At 39.6% G+C, this 9,518-nt stretch overlaps 1 protein-coding gene across 3 annotated transcripts in view; it reads right to left on the bottom strand.

Annotated features, from left to right (window-relative positions):
- Positions 1-6,737: 6,737 nt before the first annotated feature.
- zgc:113337 (uncharacterized protein LOC503741 homolog) overlaps positions 6,738-9,518 on the bottom strand; it is a 47,890-nt gene continuing 45,109 nt past the window's right edge. For all 3 annotated transcript variants that reach the window (XM_057853108.1, XM_057853109.1, XM_057853107.1), the window contains one exon: positions 6,738-7,197. In XM_057853108.1, the coding sequence (XP_057709091.1) occupies positions 7,190-7,197 (8 nt within the window). In that variant the 3' untranslated portion in view covers positions 6,738-7,189. The remainder of the gene's footprint in view (positions 7,198-9,518) is intronic.

Here is a 9,518-nt window from a genome sequence, read left to right as displayed (position 1 = left end):
AAGATGCGCATGCTGAAAAGCACCTCATACCCACTGTGAAGTATGGGGGTGGGTCAGTGATGCTGTGGGGCTGTTTCGCTTCCATAGGCCCTGGGAACCTTGTTAGGGTGCATGGCATCATGAATGCTTTGAAATACCAGGACATTTCAAATCAAAATCTGTTGCCCTCTGCCCAAAAGCTGAAGATGGGTCATCACTGAGTCTTTCAGCAAGAAAATGACCCTAAACATATGGCCAAATCTACAAGAGAAATGGTTCACCAGACACAAAATCAAGCTCCTCCCATGGCCATCTCAGTCCCCAGACCTTGTTTTGTTGGCAAAAGGGGGTCGTACAAAGTATTAACACCAGGGTTGCTAATAATTGTGACACACATTATTTGATGTCAAATATTTTTTTCTTTATGTGGGATTTTTTCCCCACTGAATGAATGCACTTGTATTGAATGTTGGATTTTTCTCTTTTTTTCCATTAAGGTCCCATATTATTTGAATATAAAAAAATATTAGAAGGTAAAAAACACATCTTTTTCAGGGGTGCCAATAATTATGGAGGGCACTGTACCTGTGGCACAATACAGCTGGTGGCACTAACTAAATCACACTTTCAGCCAGTTAAAATGGATTAAAGTTGATTCAACCTATGTCCTTGTGTGTATCACATTAAGCATGGAGAAAGGAAAGAAGACTAAAGAACTGTCTGAGGACTTGAGAAGCAAAATTGTGAGAAAGCATGGGCAATCTCAAGGCTACAAGTCCACTCCAAAGAGCTGAATGTTCCTGTGTCTACCGTGCGCAGTGTCATCAATAAGTGTAAAGCCCATGGCACTGTGGCTAACCTCCCTAGTTGTGAACGGAAAAGAAAAATCGACAAGAGATTTCAATGAAAGATTGTGTGGATGAACCTCGACTAACATCTAAACAAGTTCAAGCTGTCCTGCAGTTTGAGGGTACAACAGTGTCAACACGTACTATCCATCGGCGTCTGAATGAAAAGGGACTCTATAGTAGGATACCCAGGAAGACCCCACTTCTGACTGAGAGACATAAAAAAGCCAGGCTGGAGTTTGCCAACATTTACCTGAGAAAGCCAAAAATGCTTTGGAAGAATGTTCTCTGGTCAGATGAGAGAAAATTAGAGCTTTTTGGGATAAGGCATCAACATAGAGTTTACAGGGAAAAAACCCGAGGCCTTCAAAGAAAAGAACACGGTCTCCACAGTCAAACCTTGCGGAGGTTCCCTGATATTTTGGGGTTGCTTTGCTTCCTCTGGCACTGGACTGCTTGACCGTGTGCATGGCATTATGAAGTCTGAAGCCTGGAACTAATTAACTCTGTATGTAAAGGGGCTACTGTATTTGCAAAGAAATTATGTGCTTGTGTTATCTGCAAACTTAGCCCCTACAGACACATAAATGACTGTATTGCGAAACGATTTAAAAAAAACGAAAATGTGATTTTGTCACAAGATGATGTTATCAGCACAACACATGTACATGACTTCCTGTTTTGGAGGCCTCAAGTGCAAAGTCACTGTGAAATATTCATCAAGTTCATTTTCCTTGGACTCATCAACTTCTTTGCTCAAGAGGTCAACTAAATTCAATGCTGCTTTCAAAATAACTGCATGAAAACAAAACTTATCTACACTCCAACCAAAAGCGTAGGTTTGCATAGGGACAGTAAGGACATAACAGTACCAGCTTTTCAGGGTGCTCAAATTGTCCCCACCAACTTTTAAGCAACCTTATTTGCATTATTTAATGACTTAAGTTACAGTGGGGCAAATAAGTACTTAGTCAACCACTAATTGTGCAAGTTCTCCCACTTGAAAATATTAGAGAGGCCTGTAATTGTCAACATGGGTAAACCTCAACTATGAGAGACAGAATGTGGAAAAAACTCAGAGAATCACATTATTTGATTTTTTAAAAATTTGTTTGCAAATCATGGTGGAAAATAAGTATTTGGTCAATGCCAAAAGTTAATCTCAATACTTTGTTATATACCCTTTGTTGGCAGTAATGGAGGCCAAACTTTTCTGTAACTCTTCAAAAACTTTTCACACACTGTTGCTGGTATTTTGGCCCATTCCTCCATGCAGATCTCCTCTAGAGCAGTGATGTTTCGGGGCTGTCGTTGGGTAACACGGACTTTCAACTCCCTCCGCAGATTTTCTATGGGGTTGAGATCTGGAGAGTGGCTAGGCCACTACAGGACCTTGAAATGCTTCTTACGAAGCCACTCCTTTGTTGCCCTGGCTGTGTGTTTGGGATCATTTCATACTGAAAGACCCAGCCACATCTCATCTTCAATGTCCTTGCTGATGGAAGGAGATTTTCACTCAAAATCTCTCCATACATGGCCCCATTCATTCTTTCCTTTACACAGATCAGTCGTCCTAGTCCCTTTGCAGAAAAACAGCCCCAAAGTATGATGTTTCCACCCCCATGCTTCACAGTGGGTATGGTGCAATTCAGTATTCTTTTTCCTCCAAACAAGACAACCTGTGTTTCTACCAAAAAGTTCTATTCTGGTTTCATCTGACCATAACACATTCTCCCGGTCCTCTTCTGGATCATCCAAATGCTCTCTAGCGAACCGCAGATGGGCCTGGACGTGTACTTTCTTCAGCAGGGGTACACGTCTGGCAGTGCAGGATTTGAGTCCCTGGCGGCGCATTGTGTTACTGATAGTAGCCTTTGTTACTGTGGTCCCAGCTCTCATTCACTTGACCCCCCCGTGTGGTTCTGGGATTTTTGCTCCCCGTTCTTGTCATCATTTTGACGCCACGGGGTGAGGAGGGAGTTGAAAGTCCGTGTTGCCCAACGACAGCCCCAAAACATCACTGCTCTAGAGGAGATCTGCATAGAGGAATGGGCCAAAATACCAGCAACAGTGTGTGAAAAGCTTGTGAGGAGTTACAGAAAACGTTTGGCCTCTGTTATTGCCAACAAAGGGTACATAACAAAGTATTGAGATGAACTTTTGGTATAGACCAAATACTTATTTTCCACCATGATTTACAAATAAATTCTTTCAAAATCAAACAATGTGATTTTCTGTTGTTGTTTTTTTTCTCCACATTCTGTCTCTCATGGTTGAGGTTTACCCATGTTGACAATTACAGGCCTCTCTAATATTTTCAAGTGGGAGAACTTGCACAATTAGTGATTGACTAAATACTTATTTGCCCCACTGTATGTTAGAGTGTGGGGAGCAGGTGCGCGAGGCTGAACAGACTCTGGTCCTGCGGCTGGATTTATCTTGGGTTTACAACCCACTGTGTATTATAGCAAACACTAATATGAATCCATCACCGAAACAGCACAAACAAACCTGTTAACAACCTTGCCATGCTCTCCATTGAGCGTGAGCTTGCTCAAAAACTGGATTTCACTGATGTTATAAATGACTTTGCGGTCAAAAAATCTAGGCGCAACACTGTTTCAGGGTTTGATAACCCCAGGGATGTGGAGGGGGCAGGCACAGGATGTTTAGTTATACTGTTTTGTTGCTTTGCAGGCAGGCATAGCACTCTCGGTTGTATTGTATTGTAGCCTACATGGGATAATAGATGGAAATTGTGTCTTTATATTGTGTCACATCGCATTACGGTCATTTAAATATAACTGTCCATCTCAAATTATATAATTTGAAAATTTAGACTGTCATTGCTTGCAAAACATTGAAAGTACTGCGTATGTTGTCGTGACAAGCCGGTGGCAGGGGTGGGGTGGGGGCCCCTATAATGGTCTCTTGTCCCTGGGCCCCTGTAAGTCAGTTGACAGCCCTGGTGCGCCTTTTAGTCAAAAAATTACGGTAGTTTTGAAGACAAAGGTTTGAATTGAACAGTGTATCACCTAAACAAATACATATAAATGTTATTATAAGTCAATACAGATTTATTTTGCATTGATCATTTAGCCTACCAATTAATTAGGTTCATATTGGTGAGAAATGTAGCCCGTTCACACATTCTGTTCGCTCATTTTAATGTCCCGTCCCCAGCAAAAAGTGTACATGCAGTTATGCTGTTATATAGTCCCTGCCAATTTTGAGACCATTTAGAGCATGGGTCCCCGAACTACGGCACGCGGGCCGGATATGGCCCGCCTCCACATTTGGTCCGGCCCTCTGAACAATACCAGAGAGCATTTTAAATTTAAAAAAAAAAAAAAATTTTTTTTTTACTCAATAGTGTTATTTATTTCCTGGCCTTTTTCTGTGAGGCACTCAGAGAAGGTTAGTTGGTTATTATCTATTTAATTAATAGTGTTATGATGATTATTTATTATTATTTTTATTATTATATTACTTTTTTAATTTTATTTACTTTTGTTCCGTGAAGAATCCAGAAAGGGTTATTTGATTGTGGCTTTCTGAAAAACAATTTTTTTTACATTTAGGCACTCCAGCAATCGTCACACTTTTTCTGTTACAAACTGACCCTGGCCCCTCATCAGAGAAGGGAAAAGTTATGTGGCCCTCACAGGAAAAAGTTTGGGGACCCCTGATTTAGAGGATGCCTCGCATGTCTTTTCCACTAGAGGATGCTGTTGTACAGCACAAATCTGCATCGTTCAAAAGGTCTGTCAGCTTTCTGTGTGAGCAGGGCCAGGCATGAAGAACATGAAGCAATTATAACACACATTGTCCCCATTACTTCTTCCTCCTATTTGTATTTGTGGAGAAAATGATCAGTGAGGACAAAGCACGTGGACATAACAAAGACAGGTGTAGTGTAGTCCAACAGTGCACTTCTTCAAAGTCTTTCAACTCAGCATAAAATCTTGTCAATATACGCGACTATATGTACAGTTGTGGTCAAAAGTTGACATACACTTGTGAAGAACGTAATGTCATGGCTCTCTTGAGTTTCCAGTTATTTCTACAACTCTGATTTTTCTCCGATAGAGTGATTGGAACAGATACTTCTTTGTCACAAAAAACATTAATGAAGTTTGCTTCTTTTATGACTTTATTATGGGTGAACAGAAAAAAGTGATCAAATCTGCTGGGTCAAAAATATACATACATGGATCTGAAAAAGCGAATCATTGACTTGAACAAGTCAGGAAAGTCACTTGGAGCCATTTCAAAGCAGCTGCAGGTCCCAAGAGCAACAGTGCAAACAATTGTAAGTATAAAATGCATGGCACTGTTTTGTCACTGCCACGATCAGAAAGAAAACGCAAGCTATCACCTGCTGCTGAGAGAAAATTGGGCACGAGGGTGGAGATTCAACAGAGAATCACCAAAAAGCAGATCTGCCAAGAATTAGAAGCTGCTGGAACACAGGTGTCAGTGTCCACAGTCAAGCGTGTTTTGCATCTCCATGGACTGACAGGCTGCCGTGCAAGAAGGAAGCCCTTGCTCCAAAAGCGGCACCTTAAGGCTCGACTGAAGTTTGCTGCTGATCACATGGACAAAGATAAGACCTTCTGGAGGAAAGTTCTGTGGTCAGATGAAACAAAAATCGAGCTGTTTGGCCACAATGCCCAGCAATATGTTTGGAGGCGAAAAGGTGAGGCCTTTAACCCCAAGTACACCATGCCTACCGTCAAGCACGATGTTGGTAGTATTATGCTGTGGGGCTGTTTTGCTGCCAATGGAACTGGTGCTTTACAGAGAGTAAATGGGATAACAAAGAAGGAGGATTACCTTCAAATTCTTCAAGATAACCTAACGTCATCAGCCCGAAGATTGGGTCTTGGGCGCAGTTGGGTGTTCCAACAGGACAATGACCCCAAACACACATCAAAAGTGGTAATGGAATGGCTAAATCAGGCTAGAATTAAGGTTTTCGAATGGCCTTCCCAAAGTCCTGACTTAAACCCCTATGAGAACTTGTGGACAATGCTGAAGAAACAAGTCCATATCAGAAAGCCATCACATTTAACTGAACTGCACCAATTCTGTTAAGAGGAGTGGTCAAAGATTCAACCAAAAGCTTGCCAGAAGCTTGTGGATGGCTACCAAAAGCGCCTAATTGAAGTGAAAATGGCCAAGGGACATGTTATCAAATATTAGCGCTGCTGTATGTATATTTTTGACCCAGCAGATTTGATCACTTTTTTCTGTTCACCCATAATAAAGTCATAAAAGAACCAAACTTCATGAAAGTTTTTTGTGACAAAGAAGTATCTGTTCCAATCACTCTATCAGAGAAAAATCAGAGTTGTAGAAATAACTGGAAACTCAAGAGAGCCATGACATTATGTTCTTCACAAGTGTATGTAAACTTTTGACCACAACTGTATGTGGGCTGTTAGAGGTTAGGAAGTGGTTACAAGTCAGTTTTCAGTGTGTACAAAAGTTAACCATGAGAACCCTAAAACTAAAACCTGAACCTAAATCTTACCTGGGTTTGTAACAATGAAAAGCACCGGAACAGTCAGATTATCAAACCACTTTTCTGTTATGAAATCTTGCAAAAACATTTTTTTCACTGTTAGAATGGCACAAATATTGACAATTTAACTCATGAACCACCAATAATGGCAGTAGACGTCCAAATATGTCAAATTGGAAGAACAAAATGTGAACTCTTCTGAGTAAAAATGTTCTGTTGAGAATGAATCATCCACATGGCCCCAAATAAAAACAGACAAGCATCTGGCTGCCACCTTTAACACTAACAAAGAATCCAATTGAAGGGGCATAAAGCTAAACCAAACTTCGACAAAAACACAAGCAATTTCATTTTGTATTTTTTTTTTTTTATTATCATAAGCATTACATAATTTTCAGTAACAAAGTACATTGTCATGGTTTGTTCTTTATTTGGATTACACGTGTTCTTTGGGATGAAAATATAACAGTTCACATTGTGTCTGTAATTCTAATGAATATAACTGTGCATGGTCAGCGTAGTAGAAGTATTCTTTATACAAGTCAATAAAAGGGCCTAATATCATATTTTATACATTTTTTCCCCCAGAATAAATCACTCTTGGTTTCCTATCCTAAAAAAGGAGAATGATAATCATGAAAAAACATGTTTTAATGATAATTTCCAGTCAAAATTTTTGTAATTATACTTTGAATATTTAGTGTTTAGCTAGTTTTAATAATGCCATAAGGTTGTTGATCCTAAGAAGGATAGCGATTACCACCCTGGGCCGGTATGAATGTCGGTCCCCAATGCTGAGATGATACAAACATGCGGTGGAGTGTCATTGAGGTCATCAGTCAGCTGCAACGGAAAGTCAAAATAAGACATAAGAAATTATTTTTTTTTAGCCAAATTACATATAAATAAAATAAAATATGCTTTATGAATCTTTTTTTCACTCTTTTTTTCTGCTTTTTGTGAAATTTGTGATCATGTTTCAGTGCCATTGATGGTGCTGGATGTCTAATCCATTTGAACTGAAGGGGGTTTTAGGTAAATAATTATGTTTCAGTGTCATTGACGGCACTAGATGTACAATCCATTTGAACTGGGTCCTGCATTGTAAATAGCATATTATGTTTGCCTGAGCCCAATACAGTTTCCTCAGAAATTCTGAGTATTGTACACAATCTTTATCCGGGAAGTTGATTCAACCAAGTTAACCAGAAAAAAATGAGTCAGGCATAACCAAAATAACAAGTTTCTTAAGAGAACTTAAGAATTTCAGTTATGTTTACCGTAATTTCCGGACTACAAGGCACACCTGACTATAAGCCGCACCTACCAAATTTGACATGAAAACGATTTGATTATGTATAAACCGCACTGGACGATAAGCCACAAGGATAGTCACACCTAAAGACTACTGTTGTTGCAATCTATAATATTTTCAACTTGATGTCAATACTCAAAAAAATACTCAATACCATTTCGGATACTACATAAATTAAAAAATGTTTTTGTTTAGGAACTCCTTCAGTGCTGTTGGACGATGATAGACACCAGTCTTATGGCTCATGAAAAATTAAAACTCCTTAAAAGAGTTTATGACTAGTAAATGTCCAATCCATTTGAAATGGCAGGGTGGCAGCAGGGGTCGCGTTAACCGAATATTTTTTGTCGTTGACCGTTTTTTTACAACGGTGACGGAAAAAACTGGTCCATCTGTCATTTTGACAGGTTGCAATTAACACCCCAGACCACAGGGTGGCGAGTGAGCATATTAATTAGCTATTGTCTCTCTTGATGCGTGACGTCGTTGGCCTTACTCGGAAAAATGTCAAGGCAACTGAGTGTCCGAAGTTTCTTCAAAAAGCCCCAAAACGACGATGGTGTTGATAAAAGAGGTGAAAAAAGAGGGACTGATGCAGTGAAGGATGACAACGAATCAAGTGAATCGCCGGTTCACTCCTCACTGCGGCGAGCAGTTGAAAACGCCGCCAATTACCAAGAAGGGCAGAATTGGTAACACAGTGAAAGCGGCATAAAGCCAACAAAGCGGACCAGACTAGCCAGAGCCTGAAATTATTTCAAGGAAAATATGGAGGGTGCCACCACTGTGTGTACTCTTTTTGCTAAGCTGAGCTCGCATACCACGGTAGCACGTCAGCTATGAACGAACACTTGATGCGCCGTCACCCAGGTGTATTTCGGAAGACAACAGGAAACAACAAGCTAGCGGATTGTAAGTCCATACAACTTTCGAACGATTTAAAAAAAAAATTGGAAGTTGCCTTTATGTGCGTCGTATCAACGTGCATTTTTATTTAATAATAATAATAAATTTAATATATACAGTGGGGAGAACAAGTATTTGATACACTGCCAATGGGTTTTCCCATTGACTGTGTATCAAATACTTGTTCTCCCCACTGTATATATACATATATATATATATTTTAGGGCTGTCAAAATTATCGCGTTAATGCGCGGTAATTAATTTTTTAAATTAATCACGTTAAAATATTTGACGCAATTAACGCACATGTCCCGCTCAGACAGTATTCTGCCTTTTGGTAAGTTTTACAGCAAGGTTTTTTGTGCTGTCTAACAGTGAACTCTTGTGGTCGCTTTGCGACATGGTTTATTGCTTTCTTGCCAGTTCAATATGGCTGCACGACGTCTCGGGCTGACGCCTACGTTGTAATGTTGTGCTTATATGATCCTTTGTCCGTAATTATGGTTGTTGTAAAGAATGTACATATGTTAGTAAGCGAAATGTTATATTTTTTGTATGAGACGCTTTTTGTTTATGTTTAGTGAACCTGTATAGCGTGCTAAGCTAACGTTGTTGCTAATGCAATGCTTGTGTACTTTTTTTTTGTAGTTTCACTATTGTCTAAAGAGGACAGTGGTTTGAGGCCATTTTATTAATAAATCAGATAAAAAATGAAGTCTGATTGTTAAGGCGTCGTTCATTAGCTGTCTAGCTTTGGAAAAAGTAGACGCTTCGGAGTGAGAACAGAATAGACAGATTTAAATGACAGTAGAGTGAAATGCCCACTACAGTCCTTATGTTGAATGTATATATCCATCTTGTGTCTTATCTTTCCATTCCAACAAATTATTTTACAGAATATATATATAATTTACAGAAAAATATGTCATATTTTATAGATGGT

Source organism: Corythoichthys intestinalis, chromosome 12, assembly GCF_030265065.1.
Source record: "Corythoichthys intestinalis isolate RoL2023-P3 chromosome 12, ASM3026506v1, whole genome shotgun sequence".
NCBI classification, from domain to species: Eukaryota; Metazoa; Chordata; class Actinopteri; order Syngnathiformes; family Syngnathidae; genus Corythoichthys; species Corythoichthys intestinalis.
This window is presented reverse-complemented; position numbering and strand designations above follow the sequence as displayed.